General features: G+C 45.7%; 1 protein-coding gene and 1 non-coding gene across 2 annotated transcripts in view; both read left to right on the plus strand.

The window, feature by feature from the left end:
• adgrg6 (adhesion G protein-coupled receptor G6) overlaps positions 1 to 18,598 on the plus strand; it is a gene marked incomplete at its 5' end in the record, with an annotated part of 77,947 nt that overhangs the window by 27,205 nt on the left and 32,144 nt on the right. The window contains 6 exons of the mRNA XM_071536852.1: positions 10,011 to 10,099; positions 11,283 to 11,335; positions 11,945 to 11,977; positions 12,602 to 12,750; positions 14,020 to 14,131; positions 18,240 to 18,328. Of these exons, the coding sequence (XP_071392953.1) occupies positions 10,011 to 10,099; positions 11,283 to 11,335; positions 11,945 to 11,977; positions 12,602 to 12,750; positions 14,020 to 14,131; positions 18,240 to 18,328 (525 nt within the window). The remainder of the gene's footprint in view (positions 1 to 10,010; positions 10,100 to 11,282; positions 11,336 to 11,944; positions 11,978 to 12,601; positions 12,751 to 14,019; positions 14,132 to 18,239; positions 18,329 to 18,598) is intronic.
• Positions 15,745 to 15,817, plus strand: trnar-ccg (transfer RNA arginine (anticodon CCG)). Its single transcript has one exon. It is a non-coding gene; the product is annotated as a tRNA-Arg (tRNA).

Genomic DNA, 18,598 nt, shown 5'->3' on the forward strand with positions numbered 1-18,598 from the left:
TCTCCTCTCCTCTCCTTGTCTCCTCTCCTTGTCTCCTCTCCTCTCCTCTCCTCTGCTTGTTTCCTCTCCTCTCCTCTCCTCTCCTCTCCTCTCCTCTGATCTCCTCTCCTCTCCTTGTCTCCTCTCCTCTCCTCTCCTCTCCCCTCCCCTCCCCTCTCCTCTCCTCTCCTCTCCTCTCCTCTCCTCTCCTTTCCTCTTCTTCCTTCCCTCTCTCCTCTCCACTAACAGTTCCAGCACAGACTCCTCCGCTGCTGTTAGCAACTACTAACCATCCAGCTACTAACACAGCTGTCACTATTGCTTCCTCTCAGGGTAAGACACACACACACACACACACACACACACACACATACACACACACACTTGCATGCCTTGTCCCATTTACATTAAGGCTTTGCAACAGCTGCCTCACTGTTACACCCCTCTCTCTTTGTTCATTTCTCTTTACTGTAAATAAGCCTTTCTTTCCTTCTGTCAAGTTTTATTTCCCTCTTTGTCTTCCCGCTCACCTTCGTCTGTCTGTTTTCTCACTTCCCCCCACAGTCTTCCTGTGCTATCAAGCCTGTAAATGAGGTTTTTATGCTTTCATTTATCCAGGGAAGATTCGCTTTTTTACAGCACCGCCCTGCTTTACATTCATACAACACGCACACATTCTCACCTGCAAAGTTTGGAGGTGAAGTTTTTCCCAGCTAGGTTTCGAACCAGTGATCCTCTGCAACCATTAGACCACCTCTTTCATGAATAAACAGATCTTAAATCATATTTCACTTAATATTATCACTGTATTAATATTATCATTATTAACTGATGTATAGCTTTCTTAGTAATCAGCACCGACAGTTACCGTTTTCTCACTTCTCTGCACCAACAAGATGTAATCATTAAAACAAGCTAACATAGACATATAAACACTCTTCTTGGTTTGGTTTCCCTTCATGTGGTTACTGTATATCTTGTGTAGATGTTGTTCTATTCAACCTTAGTGGAACAGAATATAAAAATATAGCATTTTGTGGTGTTTTTAGTTTGTATTTCCTTCTTTCTTTTTCTTTCTTTTTTTTGTTTTCAACCTTTCTTTCCATTTTCCTTCTTCTTTTCCTGTAATTGTGTATTTTCTCAAACAAATTAACTAACAAGCTACTCGTAATCAAGGTACGGTTTCATTATACTAACGCTAATCATAATAAAATCATTTTGGACTGGTTTGCCTCATGTCAAGGTGTCAGGATTTTGATATTCTCAGCAGCTTGTACATTGGGATACTCAGTGCTTTGCACCTTAATTTGCATTGTGTAGTAGTGTTTTGTTTGAAAACATTTTTATATTCTTTTTTGTAATCTGTAACCTCCTTTTTCACCAAAATGGCGTCCGGTTTGACGTGCTGTGTTCTGGTGACAGTGAAGGAGACCTCCAGATCTCCAACCAAAGCTGCCGCCAATGCTGCTGCTGCTGCCACCCTAGTTATTCCCCAGCAGCCGGAGCACCTTGCCCCCCGGTCCGACCCTCTGGCTGCTGGTGAAGCCGCTCCCCAGGCAAAACTCTTTGGATTTACTGCTGCAGGATCTCCTGCTTCTCAAGCTCCCAGTCCTCCAGCTCCTCCGGCCCCCACAGCCTCACAAACCAGGCTGCCATCAGCTGCCCGTCCTGGTCGAGCCCCTCACCGGCGGTCCCTCACCTTTGCTCTTGCTCCAGCTCCAGCTCCAGCTCCAGCTCCAGCTCCAGCTTCTTCAGTTAGGTCACATGCCCATCACCCAGGCCCAGCCTCTGGCCTCCGAGCCCCAGGCCCAGCCTCTCCATCCAGGCCCCCGGCCCGAGCCCCTAGTCCCCCAGCTCCAGCGCATCAACCCAGGATGTTATCTCCAGATCTTGGTCCTCCAGCCCTGGCTCCAGCTTCTCACCCAAGACCTCCAGCCTCTCACCCCCGGCCCCAAGCACATCGGAGCTCCAAGCCCTCCTTGGGTATCATCTCTACCCCTCTGATCTGGCCGGGGAGGAAGAGGCCGGAGGGAGGAAGACGCCCTGTCGCCACCAGAGCCCCGCCCAGAGCGCCGGTTCACGTCACCAAACCCGCTGCACCTCCACCTGAACTCAAATCACCTGAACTCAAATCCACAGCCAGGCCCGCGCACACGACACAAAGAAGTGGACTCAAACACACCGCTGGGCACACACACACACCTGGGAATAAAGACCCAACACACGCATCAGGGCTTATGTACGCGACACACACTCCCGGTCGCACACACACTGCGTCTCGGCCAAGCTCCTCCCACAAGCCGCTCATCACACGGCCCCCCCCTGCTCCCGACAAGGAGACGACTACGACCACATCGCCACCCGCCACCGACTCCAAACTACTTCCTGAATTAGGGGTTGCACCCACGTCACAGGGGTCATCTCCACGGCAACAGGCAGACAAGGAATTCGATCTGAAGGAAGCTTTCCCGGCGGTGGGAGCGGCAGCCGTGGCGTCATCGTCGTCATCGTCGTTGTTGTCGCCATCGTCGTCGCTTAGTAACAGGAAGAACAAGCCTGCGGCGCCGCAGTGGTCGCCGCTGAGCGTGAGCGGCGAGGAGAACGGGACGGTCGCCGTCGGTAACTGGACCGATCCTCCGGAGCCGCTGGTGGATGAGTACGCGTCGGGAACTGAGTCGTTTGTGTACGATTTGGCTGAGCTCGCCGAGGGGGGCGCGCCCTTCAGCCTGTACGAGTTTGACTCCGCCTACTCCCAGGATGAACCCGCCACCGTCCCGCCTCTGGAGCCGCAGAGCCCGGCCTCGATCGGCGGCCAGGAAGCAGGAAACAACAAATTCAACAAATCAGAGCCTCACGGCGCCGCCCTCGCCGCCGCGCCCCCACCGATCGGCTCTGAAGGAGGGAATGAACATTCGCTCGCCCGGCTGCACTTGGACAATGACACTGGAAGCCTGCTGAGTGGCTTCGAAGCAGGAAGGGAGCTTTCATTGAACCAATCAGAAGGCAGTTCGATGGCAGAGACGGTTACGCACATTAGCAGAACTCTGATTCCTTCGCCGACCGCTCCTCAGACTTTTCCAGGAGCTCAAACGCAGCACGGCATTTTATACAGTGTGAGTCCGAGTGGGCGAATGCAAGAGAGAAGTTCCTATACGTTACGCACACAAACTGCCACTCAGCCAGAGGAGACGTCTACTTTCCAACCTGCACCGTCCCTCCTCCTTCCTCTCCCCCTTTCACCTCTCCTCCTCCTCCTCACCTCGCAGCCGACCCCGTCTTTCCTCGCGACACCGCTCGCCTCCTCCGCTTCTCTCGCGGAGGAGATTTCCCCCGCGCCGACGTCCTCCCCTTCTCCAGTCCAGGAAGAGATGCGGACGGTAGACGCCCCGCCGCTCAGAGAGGAAACGGCACAGGCACAGCCCTCTTCCTCGCTTTCTGTGAAGTTCACGTACCCACAGGACAGTGCTGTGTATGAATCACACAGTGCTGGAAGTGATGTAGAATCCACAGTGGCCAGAAGTAGACTCATTGACTATTTATATACAAGTGCAGGCATACATACAGCCATAGAAATCCTCGCACACCGGCCCGAATCGACACACATACACTCATCTGTACGCTCTTTTCTCCCCAGACCTTCGATTTTCTCCTCTCCTCCTCCTCCTCCTGTTCTCTCGGAAATCTCTCATCCCTCTCACGCTCTCCCCTCCTCTCCCCCCCTCATCCCTCGCTACTCATCGTCCCCCCTCTCCCCCTCTCCGTCTCCACCTCCTCTTCCCTTCACCTCCTCTCCCGCCATCGCCTCTCTATCTGCCTTCTCATCTTCCCTCTCCCTCTCTTCCCCGGTCGCTGCTGCTGCTGCTGCTGCTGCTGCTTTCCCCACGTCAGCCTCCCTTCCCCTCTCCTCCTCATCCTCCACCGCTACCGCTCCTCTTCCTCTTCCTCCCTCCGCCTCCCTCCCCTCGCCCTCCCCCTCCCCCTCCCGGCAGGCCCAGCGTGAGCCTTTAGAAACGGTAAGCGTTGTCGATTCCGCTCACGTCCGGCCGGCGGAGGCGGACGGAAATAGCGGGCGCTTTCAGCCTTCATTTCTGTCATTTCAAAGGGACTTTGAGATGACAAAGGGCGAGATGGCGTCCCCCCCCCCGGCTGCGTCTTACACGCCGGCTCTCGATGGCCCGCCGCTTCCTGCTTACCTTTTACCCTCCGCCACAGAGTCCTCCAACCGCTTAACGGAGCCGCTCAGGAGTCGGTCGACCTCCTCCCGGGGTAATCGCGTCCTCAATACCCGGTCGGCTCCATTAACCGCCTCGATTGGGGTTTTTTCCGCGAGTCAAATTGAGCCGACCGCCTCAGGGTTATCAGAGGAGTCTTTGGCGTCCGATTCGGCGGCAGTCGGACTTGATTTAGAGAGTCAAATGCAGCTGAGTCCGTCAAGGTTGCGTTTGGATTTGTTTGGCCCTGAGCTGGACTCGCCGGTGGTTTTGTGGCCTTCCTCTCATGCAGCCGGGCTGTCAGAGAGTCGGTGGTTTGTTCAGTCTGATCAGAGAGAGTTCGGCGGGATATTTGATCCGACCCGGCCTGTCGAGTCACGTGCGGCGCATCGGTCTGAAGTTGGCTCTACATCACAGCCGAGAGCCGCCGGTCGGACCTCTGAGCGCACCCCGGCTCTGCCCTCGCCGCTCGACACGCTCCGACAACCCAGACAAAACAGTACGGATCGGACAGACGGATCGCAACTTTTGCACTTTTCTGCTTCTTCTTCCTCCTCTTCTTCTTCCCTCGTCCTTTCAACTTTGAGTCCCCTCTCTCACCGCCTTGACAACCCGTCGCTCGCCGCCTCTTCAGAGACTCTTAAGATCGCCGCGGTGACACAGGTTGCCGCGGTGACGCGGCGGATAATAGAGGGAGGGGAAACCGCGACATCTTCCTCCTCGTCCCCCTCTGCCCCTGTAGCTGAAAACTCTCCTGTTCTGTTCTCTCATCCTTTTCCGTCCGGATCGCAAGACGCACACACTGTCGGCCCTGGCTCCGACAGCGACCCGCGGAGGGCGCAGCACACACTCTCCCGCACACACGGCGAGAGCCTGGCGCACACACACACTGCCGCGGGCGCACACACACGCCCCGGGGTCTCGCGGACACACACCATGAGCTCAAACACACTCGACGCCCTCGCACACCATGACCACGCATCTGATCGCCCCGCTTCCCCGTCGGCAAATCCATCTGTCAGCCGGGCGCCACGGCCTGGCACCGCCACCGCCCCCCAGCATGCTTCGGGGCCGGATTATACGCACCGCTCGGGCGTGACACACACACACGCGGAAGACACCGGCCGTCCGACGCACACACACACACACACGCAGACGCTCACACACTCGGGAGCGCGGGCGGACCCGAGCGAGTTTCTGTTTTTGGACGCAGCCGCGAGTGTGGAGCGAGAAATGAGTCACAGGCTGGAGCCGGACACACACACTGCACACACACACACTGCACACACACACACTGCTGGAGCGACACACACACTGCTTGGCGTTGGACAGCAGAGGCAGCTATTGTCCCACTTCACCTCCTTTGCCCTCGCTCCCTCCCTCCTCGCTCCCTCCCTCCTCTCTCCCTCCCTCACCCCTCCTCCCTCCCTCGCAGCCTCCTCTCCCTCTCCTCACCTTCCTCTCTCCCTCGCCCGTCCTGCTCTCTCTCCCTCCGCGGCCGTCTCCTCTCTCCCTCTCTCTCCCTCCGTCCCCTCTTCCCTCTCTCCTCTCTCTCCCTCTGCTGCCCGGGTGGCACCGCCAGCGGAGCCTGCCAGCGCGGCCGGGGCGGGGATTGGCGCCTTCTCGCCCACGCGGCCGACTGCCGCATTCCACCCGCCCACGGCGTCCCGATCCCCTCCGGCCGGCCGCTCGCAATCCTCCCAGACGCCCTCCGCCTACCCGATTACCCAATCACCAGGGACATTCCGGCAATCCTCCACGGTCGGCCAATCACGACCTCTCGACCGAGCCTCCGGAATCCCTGCCGGCCAGTGGGAATCGGTCCAGCCGTCGGATAGCTTTGCCCTGTTCAGCCGGCCGGTTCGGCCCTTTGAAGTGTTTGAGGCGGAGGAGGAGGAGGAGGAGGAGGAGGCTTTACCGGAGCAGAGAGCGAACGCGTCCGGGTTTACCGGCGGTCCTGAGGCCTCGAGTAACTTCACGGCAGCTGGAGAACGCTCACATCCCTCACATGCTTTATTTGACCCTGCGCACGTTGTTCCGAAAACTCACTCCGATGCTGCATATTGGGATAATCCCTCCTCTGCTGTGGGACCGGCTTCTGCCAACCACAGTGACACTCTGGATGAGCTGTTGGACTCTGTAACAGACGACAGTGTGAATGTAGAAGCACAATCAGTGTCTCTTAATATGCAACCTACTCCCCCTCGCTCCACTTCTGAACCCAATTATTATCGAGTTCCTCTCAACTCCACACACACTGCTGGCCTAAATACCCGCCCCTCCGCCCCCGGCCTCCAGATCCCCCCCACCGGCTCACCTCTTGCCGCCCCAGATCGAGGCTTCGTTTCTGGGTTGGAGCAGCCGGCGCTTCCCCGGGGCGACAGCCACACCGGAGACACACCGCCGGCCCCTAAACACAGCTCATCCCTCATCACCCCGAGGCCGAATACGACCGCTGTGACTGGAGTAACGAACGCCACAAAGGCCACAAACGCCACAGCGCGGACGGACGCGGCGAGCACAGCGGCGTCCCAGAGCAGCGGATCGGGGAGGCCAGACGCAGCGGGTTCAAAGCCCGGTGTGAGCTCCGGTTCGAGCGTGTCGGATCACAGCGGGAATCAGAGTTCAGCGATATCGGCGCACAGCGGTGTGAATCCGGGGCGCAGCGACGATGTCAGAGACAGAGATACGCCGCCTGTCGCCGTCGATGCTCACCATTTTATTCACACAGAGAACCCCTCTTCCTCCTCCTCCTCCTCCTCATCATCATCATCATCCTCCTCACCGATCGCTCCGTTCAAAGCTGTCAGTACGTCGACTCTCAGTGGTGGCGGTGGCGGTGGCGGCGGCGGCGGCCTCAAAAAGGCCACGGCGCGCCCTACCCCCGGATCCACGACCGTGGGTTTCGCCGCCAAGCCCGCGTTGCCATGCCAATGTAAACATCGCTTTCATTTTACATGTCTGTGTGGACTGTCATCGGGGAACAGTATGTCATGCAGTAACACCAACTGTAGAAGTAGAGAATAAAAAAAAACAAAAAAACGATTATCTGTAATGACAGTAGCTTGCACTGTAAAAAATATTCATCTCGACAACTAGGATTGAGTCTTAAAATCTTATTTTATTGATGACGTAATAAAGTGACATAAGCTTGGACTCATCACAAGATATTGTAGCTTGATTCAGTAAAACACTACCAGTCAAAAGTTTGGACACACACTTGTTTTTCCTTGTTTTTACTATTTTCCACATTTTAGAATAACAGTAAAGACATCAAAGCTATGAAATAACACAAATGGAATTATGCAGTGACCAAAAAAGTGTTAAATCAAAACTATCTTATATTTTAGATTCTTTAAAGTAGCCGCCCTTTGCCTTGATGGAAAGGCAAAGGCTTTGGAAAGAAATTCATACATAGGATCAACTTCACTATTTATATTTGTCTAAGAAACTAATTTCAAGCGTTTAAGCAGAAGCTTTTAGATCAAAATGGCTTTAAGAGAATGAAACATATAGTACATTCAATCAGGTGGGGCCAAACTTTTGACTGGTAGTGTAAGTGAAATTTCCCAGTTCACAGATTATGTCACTTGTTTTTTTAAAAATAATCAGATTTTACGACTGAATATGATTAAATGATTGTTCAGGTGAATGGTTTTTGCAGTGTAGTAGTGGAATAGTTGGTTTTCGTCAATAATTAGCTTTGGTAGCTTGCTGCCCGTACAGTAGTGGTGGATCTAGCTGTCAATCAGGTGAATGGGCGGGTCCCCTCTTCTGCTGGAGGCCGCTGATTGGTTCTCCATGATTCCAGGCCGGGTATAGGACATTAACATGGAGTGTAGAACTTTGTCCAATCACGTTGCAGTAGATTAGTCTGGTACTTGTAGTTGAAACGGTGAATTATCTCTGGATTTTCTCTCCCTCTCTTCTTTTCTCTCTTTCTCTCTCTCTCTTTTATGCTCTACCTATCTCTTCTCTCTCTCTCTCTCTCTCTCTCATACCTCTATCTCTACATTATCTACCATAGTGAGAAAGACTTCTCTCTACCTCTACCTCTTCTCTCTCTTCTCTATTCCCTTCTTTTTCTACCTATCTGTAATCCTCTTTTTTTATCTCTTTTCTCTCTCTCACTCTCTAGTATCTACCTCTCTCTATCTTTCTCTCTCTTTTTCTCATCTCTCTGTTTCTACATTATTTAGACTTAGGTAGTACCTTCTCTCTCTCATTTCTATTCCCTTTTTTGTATCTACAAATCTGCTATCCTCTTGCTGTTCTCTCTCTCTCTCTCTCTCTCTCTCTCTCTCTCTCTCTCCCTCTCTCTCTCTCTCTCTCTCTCTCTCTCTCTCAATCACCTCAGCTTCGTGGTCGAGACGTCCTGCTCTGCTGCTATCACAGTCTGACAATAAATAACTTAACAGGCAACTCGTCTCCATTTTACAGACTGCTGTAAAGTCCAGCCGACTGTTTGAACGTACCAAATCTTTGATGCTCCCTAAACTTCATAAGAAAAAATACGACTTCAGGTTCTGCAGCTAGCGGAGTCTCCCACCAGAGCTGATGGAGTAGAGACTGTACTGTAGCTCCTACTAACAATTATAGAGACCGGGGCGCCACCTAGTTGCCACTGTGAGGCATAGCAGGAGACAGAACGCCCCATCACAGCAGAAACATCAGCAGCACCTTCTGCTTGGGTCTCATAAACACTAAAAATGATGATTTTCAACACATTTGTGTATCTGCTGTGGGATAACTCACACTTTATTTTCAACACAGGTGAATAACAGCAGGTTATACACATGTTATTCGGATTTGGAGATGTGCTCCAAAATGAGACATCAACTATTTGAAAATAAAGTAGCAAACCCCCCCCCCTCTTGGAAAATGATTGCTGATGTGAAATGAAAGCTAATTTGGGGCTAAATGGAGTTATTAGCTATTTTTTTTAAACATTTGCCTGGCAGATACAATCGGTTTTGAAGATGGAGTCATCTATATTTTAACTACTGAGTGAAGAAAGCTTTCAACATTTTTTTTCCTAAAAATTACACATAGAGCTTTCTGGAATGAACGTCTTCATGTGTTGCTGTTAACATATGAAGAGTTTCATTCTAAAAGGAGATATTCAGAAATGATTGACGGCTCTTACATGAAAGTAAAGCACATTATGAGTTACGATTAAAGTTACAAGTCACCTTAAGGCCTTTGTTTACAAAATATTTATGTTTTTGGGGATATAATCGTCTGTGTTTCTGAAATATTGACTGATGAATTTCAGGTAACATTTTTCCAAAATTGATATATAGTGTCTTGGGATGAAACTCTTCTCATGTTATGTTGAAAAGTAACACAAATGTGTGAGGTGTAAGACCAGACACACACACATTTTTAAAATAACAAATCCTACTCAAAAGTGGAGATGTTCATAATATAATAATCATAATATCATACACATCTCTAAACTGCTGCAGTGGGCAGAAGCATGTTCTCCTGCCGCTCATTCTGATTCATAACACATTTGAAATGAAGCCATTTCTGTCCCATTCACCAAGAAAGGGAAGCAAAATGACGGCTCTCTCCCTCTCTCTGCTGTTGTTATCTGTCAAGCAGCACATTTCCCCTCATCATTTTACAGTGTAAAATTGGATTTTTACATAACTTGATTACTTCCGACCCCTCGATTCATCTCCTGCTGTGTGGCACAGAAAAAAAACAAAAAAAAAAACATACAAAAATGTCTTCCATTAAGTCTGTGAAATAGCCTGTGCCAAATTGAGACCGAAGTATTTTTCTCTCTGTCTCTCCGCTCCTCTTCATTTGCAGAGGGCTTGTTCTACCGGATCTCCTTTGTGGTGGAGGACGAGGGCTCGGAGCTGGCCGAGGCGGATGTGGAGCGCGCTGTGGATCACTGGGTAAGACACACTCCGCCCCTGTTCTGCTCATTTAACCTGCGGGGTAAAGCTGCAGGTTAGAGAGCGAGAGAGCTGTAAGACTTCAGAACTACGCTCTCTTCAGAGGTCCGGCCAGTTTTGGATTTCACTCTTATACGTTTCGATTTGTCACTTCCTTTTAAGCCGAGAAGATTTATCGCCAGTGACCGTAGCCGCAAGCAGAATTTAAATTTTTGGACAGATAGGATGAATCTACAGCTTCTCTGGGACGCTCTGTTGCAGCCACACTTTGTGTTTCAGGTTGATAAGACGAGTGTATTTTCATTTTTTTATTACAGTCTTGCCTAGTGCAGCTTTAACCTGTGGAAACCTGTTGTAAGTGTACAATAATATTGGGTAACTACTACATGAAAATCTCCGTCATAAGAATAAAACCCAAGAGGGTATTCTTTGCCATAACATCCTTAAAAGTGTTATGGTTTTTATACAGCAGTTACCAACACATGTGTACTGTCTAAAAGGTTTTCTTCAAAATAGTGAGCATACATAAGAATAAAAAAACCCAGGATAAAACAAGAAAGATAGAAAACTGATTAACACAAAAGTTGACATGGCAAGAAATAAATCATGACTAGCTGTGCATTAATGGAATTATCAGCACAGCTGGAAGGCATCTTTTACCATATTTCATATAATATAAAATATAAAACTGCACAATGTTAAGTTATTAATATAACTTATGAGGGTGTATCAACACATTGGAAGTAAAAAGTGAGGTATGGAAACATTTAATCCAGTTTATTTTCTACTGGCAAGTCATCACTTGCTGGACCTGCTTTTTGTAAATTCTTAAAAACATTAATCTTTTTATACTTTACTGAAATAGACGTTTCCCATTAGCCACGGAATTAAAAAATACAAAGAACCTTTGAAGGAGCTGTTGTCAGGGTCCAACATGAAGACCTGCTGGACTCAGGCTTTTCTCCAAGTGCGTTACTAACTGGGACAACTAATCATATTAGTAGAATACTGATTGATTTCTTAATTCACAATCGATTCGCTTGTCAGATTCTATAGAGTAACACAAGACAAAACCTATTAGACAAACAGAACGGACAAACAGATAAACTTGCTGATTGTTCAGTTGACTGATTGACAGATTCACTGACTGATTGAATTGATTTGATTTGTTTATTTCTTACAGCTGAATCAAACGTTTCAGAACTGGACCCATGCAGTCTTTGTACGCTACCTGAGGTAAGAAACAACACTCGACAAACACTTTGTGATGCTAATGCAGGACACATGCAGGACAGATGCATGAAGGAGGTTTTCTACAGTAGATAAAACTGTATTTCCTCAGAATATGTAACTACATCTAGTGTGTCATTCAGACCAGGGTGGAATAATAATTATTAGTGCTTGTTTTAAGCTGCAGTGTGGTTTAAATCTGTCAGGTAAACTGTCAATCATGTAAAGTTTAATACATTGACTTTACTGTGATTGACCTTTGTGATACCATATTTATAGACTTGCTTTTATGTGATGTCGTCTTTTTATCGTCTTTTTAGCTTTTTATCTCTTAGCAGCTTTTTATTGTCTCTTTATCGGCTTTTTATTGTCTTTTTATCATCTTTCTATTGTCTTTTTACGTCTTTTATCTTAACTCTGTCTTAATTGTATCTTACTTTTATTCTATTTTTCTGTTCATTTTGGTTTTCATCCTATGATAAAGTTATTATTATTATTACTGATTGTATTGTCCTTTATGGCAAACCAGAGTCTCCTGACATCTACGTAGGTTAATAAGAAGATTTTGCAAATACTGTTCAGTTGAACTCCTGTTTCTGCCTCTCTTTTCTCCAGTGTGCAGCCTGCTTCACTGGATAGAGGTCTAAGGTAAAATAATTGCTTTATTCATTTAATTCAATATACAAAAGCACTGTGCAGCAGTGGTGGAAAACGTACTTGAATGCTTTAAGTAAAAGTAGCAATACTCTAATGGGAAAATACTCCATTAAAAGTAAAAATTCTGCATTCAAAAGTTTACTGAAGTAAGTCTAGAAGTATTAGCAGTAAAATGAACTGAAGTATGAAAAGTAAAAGTCCTCATTCTTTCAGAGAGTTAAATTATTGAAGCATTAACCTGTAAGAAGTATTTTAATGTTGTCGGTCTAACTGCTCCATATACTGTTGGGGAGTTTAAACTCTAACAATGCAACATATTTTATGAGCTCATCGTATGTTTTGCATGTAAAACCTTATTCTGCAAAGTAACTAGTAACTCCAGCCGGCAGATAAATGCAGTGGAGGAAAAAGTACAAGATTTCCCTCTGAAATGTAGCGGAGGAAAAGTAGAAAGTCTCACAGAATGGAAATACTCAAGTAAAGTGTCAGTACTTGAGTAAATGTACTTAGTTACTGTCCACCTCTGCTGGTCTGTCACTGTATAGAACATACTGTTCTACTAGACTGGACCACATTACACTAGATAGACTCTAGTCTGTTCTCTCTCCTGTCCAGCTACACCTGCCAGGCCCTGCTGGTTTATCATTACACCACCAATGAGAGTCTGGGTGAGGCTGCTGTGTCTGCCAGGCTGTCCAGCAGCGAGGCACCCGTGGGTGACAAGCTGCAGATCCAGTCTAACTCCATCGATATCAAATCTATTGGTAAGGTGCAGGGTGTTGACACACACCACACAGTATCTTTGTATCTTTGTTTAGCTTTATTTGTTTAGTTTAGTTTTATATCTTACTCATTTAAGTCAATCGATTCAATCAATCAATCAATCAATCAATCAATCAATCATTCAATCAATCAGTCAATCAATGTTGTAATTATTGTATAGTATATTAATTGATTGATTGATTAATGAAGTAATTTATTCATTTAGTTTGTTATATAGTCATTTATTTGTCTATTTTAATTTATTTTTTCAGTAATTTGTCTGGTCCCTCATGTATTTATATAATTGTTTATTTCATTGTTAATTGGTTTTATCTTTCCATTATCCTTCATGCCGTGATTAGTTAATTACTACATTTAAAAATATTATTTATTAAAAAAAAATAATAATATTGATTAATTACATTACTTTCTTTAAAACATTTACATGCAAGTCATCATTTTTTTCTGATTACTTTTGCTTGGCTCTCATCATAGCTAATTAGAGGACAGTTTTATTTTGTTAATTCATTTTGATGCTTTTGTACATTTCTACACCTTGTTGAGTTTCGATCTTTCTGCTCTTCGTTTGGGATGAAGTGTTTTTGAAAGTCCTTCACATGCACAGTTTGTACGTCTTTTTTTTCTGTTTTAATCTGTCTGGATGAAACCAAACTAAACTAAACTGAAGAACTTGGTCCTAATACATGCAGTAAGCCTATATAAGATATACAGTATGTTGATTGTTTCCCCTCCTACCACAGTTTCCAATGCCCAGTCTACAATAACATGCTTGGTATCGCTGGAAACTAGAAATTCCAAGCTTTCCAAGGACTCTAAACGCACCACGATCAGAGCAACACAACTTCTGCTATTTCCGGGGAAAACGTCTAATTAGCACAATACACACATTCTCTATCTTTCTCTCTTTGAACACACACTCACACTCTCTCTCACGTTCCCTGCATCTCACTTTGAGATTATTCCCTTTATTTGTTATTCATAGATATTGTTGTTTTTTCTCCTCTGTGTGGAGTTTTTATGGCTTCAGGTTTAACTTGTCCAATTTATATTTATCTCTGTTTGTCATCTTCATCTTTTTTTCTCTTCTTCTCTTTTGAGGTGAGATGTTTTCATCAGCCTGTCACAATTTCTCTTCCTCACCTTCTCAGTTTGTATTTCTGTCTGTATTCAGGTTATTTTATTTTTTTTTATCATTTAGATGTGTAAACCTAAAACCTGAATCCTGAAGTGAGTGTTGTTCCCTCCTGCAGAGAACTGTCCGGAGGAGAACCCGCTCCACTACCGCTGGCCTGAGAGCCGACCCACCGTCACCCAGTACCTGCCCTGCTTCCCCAACAAGGAGCAGAACACCTCCAGGACCTGGTAACACACACACACACACACACACACACACACACACACACACACACACACACACACACACACCCACAGAGCAGACAGTATCGAATGAATGCAAGCAAAAAAACGGGGGGAAAACGGTAATATCTAGTACCAGAAAATGGTTCTTTAGGCTTGTACCATAGCAGAACCTCTTTTTGGTGCTATAAAGAACCATTTTAGGTTCTTTATGTTCGCTTTAGACTCTCACATGTGTGTTTCTTGTCAACACAACATATGTCAAAAACAACAGGTTATTTCAGTCATTATGTGTTGTTATTGACACACGTTGCATGGAACAATAATACAGATGTGTGTTGTGTAGTACCATGCTCAGATGGTTTTGCATAGACCCTTTATGGTGCTGTAAAGAACCCTTTCAGAATGCATGAATCTCCCAAATCATCACGACTAAAATTAACTTTTTAAGAACCACACAGGGTTATTTTGCAAGTTTTTTTTTTTAAATTATTTTAACAAATCAGAGGGTTCTGTAAGTCATTACAGTTTCATACAGAACCATTACCCTAACCGAAGAACCCTTATTTCTGTGTGCATATTCACGTAAAAACATATTTGCATGCATGCCCACACACACAGACACACACACACACACACACACACACACACACACACAGAGCACAGTATGCTTGCATGAATGCAAGCAAACCCTTAAAAATGTTCTATATAGTACCAGAAAACTGTTCTTCAGGCTTGTACCATAGCAGACCCTGTTTTGGTGCTATAAAGAAGCCTTTAAGAAAGGTTCTCTTTAGCACCATGCTCAAATGGTTCTATATAGACCCTCAATGGTTCTGTAAAGAATCCTAAAGAATGCATGAAATTGGGTTGAAACTGGGTTCTTTACTCTGCTTTACCAGTTTCTTACATTAACAAATCAGGGGGTTCTTTGAGTCATTGTGGTTCCTCATAGAACCCATTACCTTGACCAAAGAACCCGTGAAGAACCCTCCTTTTTCTGTGTACATACACACTTTTGTCTTGCCTATACTTGTGAAGTCCTTCCATTGACTACATTCATTCCATAACCTTCACCTTAAACCTTGCAAAACCTAAATCTAATCCTAATTCTAATCTTATCACTCTCACTCACTCTAATCACTCACACGCATAAATTTGTCTCCTCTCTGCTCTCCGTTAGAGACAACAACTAAAGACAGTTTTCATTAGGATCTTCCTGATCCGTGGTATTTCCAGGACAGGACACCCTTGAAATCTAATTTGCTGAGTTCCCTCTGTGTTGTCAGGAGGAACATGACATAGCACGTTAATCCTGCATTAATCATTGATAGACAAACAATAGGCCTTGTGGTAACAGATGGCCAATTTCACTTCTGATAGAAAAAAACAGCAGCGTGTGCAGAAGAAATGCTATTGTCAGTGATGAAGCCGGGAAGGGGGGGGGGGGGGGACCATCCAGAGGTTCATGGAGCGGAAGACGTGGCATGAATACTAATTACATCCTCATAGTCTGCTGTTGATTAGTTTGTCTAAACTTGTATTTGTTCTGCTTGTAGCTGAAACACTGACAGGAGTTATAATGGAAAGTGGTTCAGTGGGTCTGAGGCAGCTGCGGTGGCCCAGTGGCCTAAAGGATAAGGCATCAGCCTCCGGAGCTGGGGATTGTGGGTTCGAGTCCCGCCTGGGTCGGTCTTGGATGTTTTACCTTGACATTCCTAGCAGGGTGGTGGATTTCAGTCATGTGCCGTCATGACCTGAGAGGCTGCAGGGTGCAGGCAGCAGCTCTCTTCAACTGCATCACTCAGAACAATGGTTCTCAACCTTTTTCATATCAAGGACCCCTAATCTAGTCCACATTAGGGCCACGGACCCCCATTTGATGCAATTTTGTCCCTCGGACCCAAATCTGAGAATATTTTTATTGTCAGATATGATTTTGTCCAGAACTCCATGACTATCTGTGTTGTAGGGAGAGAGATAACAGTGAAACTATGATCAAAATAGTCAGGCTCCTACATTCTATAATTGTTCTTGTAAATGAAATAATGAAGTTTAACGATTCATCAATTTGCTGGGGACCCCCTGGGATGCCCTCAAGGACCCCTGGTGGTCCCCGGACCCCACGTTGAGAACCACTGACTTAGAAAATGCAGCAGCCAAAAGCTCCATTTGATTACAGTTGTTGAATGTTAGGATCTCTCAAACCTTGGTGGATGATGAACACTCAGTAGTACATAGTGATACATAGTGATACTAAATAAGAAAATTAACATGTTTAACTGTGTTGACCATCCATAAAACTAGAATGTTGTTTATTTGCAGAATTGCTAATATGCAGACAGTCAGTGAAGAGCAGGCTGGGATCTTTCCTGAGAAAGTTGACAAGCTCATTTTCTTTCAAAAAAACTGTTGAATGAACTGAACAATATGGAGAAAGGAAAAATTAAGTTTTGAAAAGAGTATGCTGTACAGTTCATATTTTTCTATTTGTTCAAATACAGGATTGATAGCAGAATTTCATTCAATTCAGTATAGCTAGGTTTTTTATTACAGACTTAGTGTTTTTGGGGTGCTATAAAGGTAATATATAAATTAAGGAATTGATAAAGGGAATCGTTAAGGAATCAAATCGATAAGAGGGAATTGTTAAGGAATTTTATCAGTTCCTAACCCTAGTCCTGGTAGCTCAGTGGTTTAAGGCTCCTACCATGAAATGGTGACGTTCTCGGTTCGAATCCAGCCTGAGACCTCGCATCGTCTCCCTCTCTTCCCTCTTTCCTGTCTTTCTAAACTGCACTGTCTAATGATGCAGAAACACTGTAATAATAGTAACCTAAAAACATTCAGTAATGTTTACATGCACATCAAAATTGTAACTGCAGTGAGGCAGAGCCCATGTAAAGACCTCGCTCTGATTATATTAATGCAGTTATGCTCTTAGTTCAAGTAAGCATGATCGCTGTTTTGAGAACTGTGATTTAATTTCATTTAATAAACACCAGTTATGACATGTTTACAGCTTATTCTTGAACTGTGGCCAAGTTACACGTGTGCCCAGCTTATTGTGTAACATGGAGGTGGGAGGGAAGTGGAGTCTGTACTGGACTAGACCAAGATGGCGGGCCAAAACTTTTGGAGTTTGGAAGAGTTGTACATACATGGATATCATGCAGTTTTTAGACAGGTGTACGAACTGTAATGGTGACATTTTAAGGAGGCTGGATTTGTCAGAACAAGTGTGTGTTTGTGTCGAGTTTGTGAGGCCTGGAGACTACGACCAGTGGCTCTGACACACACTCTCCCTCACCTCGAATGAAATGAAAATTCTGTAATGAAATTTTATTCGTTTTTTTTTTAGTAATAAAACCCCTGGCTCCCACAGTTCCCTCAGGATAATCAAAATAAATACTTCACTCATGTAAAAAGGATTCTAATCAAATTATAGAATTATGTAAACAGCTTAATTGAATTATTGTCTTACTCGCATAATTGGCTGCAGTCACATTATTGTGCACATATAAATGTAGCCATTAAAATGAGCATTTAGAAAGCTTCTCTACTACTGTAGCACCATGCTGAAATGATTCTCCATAGACCCTTATGGTGCTGCAGAGAACCCTTTAATGTTCCAAATCAGTAGAATAAATAGAACTTTTTAAGGACAACATTTGGTTCTTTCTTCTGAGTTTTATTTTTATTGTAACAAATCAGAGGGTTCTTGACTCTGTTTTATCGAAAATTCTACCTTAACCAAAAGAAACCTAAAAGAAGAAACCTTTCTGTGTGGAAGGGATTTACAACACTGCTGTCTGCATTCAGCTGCAGCTTAAAAAGCCCAAATATTATAAAACCTGAAAAGGCCTGTGGTTTTTCCAGTGTTAAAAAAAAACTCAACAATACATGAAATCCAGGAAAAAGAAGTGGAGTGGGCTGTTTGCTGCACTTTGGCTCCTTATGCTTGTGTTCATTCTTAGTTCCTTCATCATGTTTAAAATTGTTGCACAACAAGGGAAATTGTCTAAATTTGGGGAAATGTATAAATTCTTGTCTCTCGTTCCTCTCTCCTCTCTCTCCATGTCTTTCTCTCTGTCTCTCTCTGTCTCTCCCCCAGTGAAATCAGTCCGCAGAACTACTCGTCCTATTGGTCGGCTCCGGACCTCAGTAATTGCACCGACATCGACAGCATCGAGGTGTCAGCAGGTACGCACCGCCATCAGCCAATCAGACGCTAAGACAGAGAGACAGACGGATGTAGACGGAAGATAGACAGGCAGATAGTAGGACAGACAGGTAGATATACAGACAGTCGAGCAGATACTAAGGCAGAAAGTGAGGTGGATTTAAAGACAGGCAGATCCCAAGACAGACAGACAGGCATGTAGGCAGAACAGAAAAACAGATGGATATACACACTGTAAAAACTGACAAACTTGTTATAGTTATTTTATCTTGTATCCAGACTTATCAAGC

The sequence above is a fragment of the Centroberyx affinis genome, unplaced genomic scaffold (assembly GCF_046629955.1).
Source record: "Centroberyx affinis isolate AG114_WGS23_722 - 3 ecotype Tasmania unplaced genomic scaffold, CSIRO-AGI_Caff_v1 ptg002952l_1, whole genome shotgun sequence".
Classification (NCBI taxonomy): domain Eukaryota; kingdom Metazoa; phylum Chordata; class Actinopteri; order Beryciformes; family Berycidae; genus Centroberyx; species Centroberyx affinis.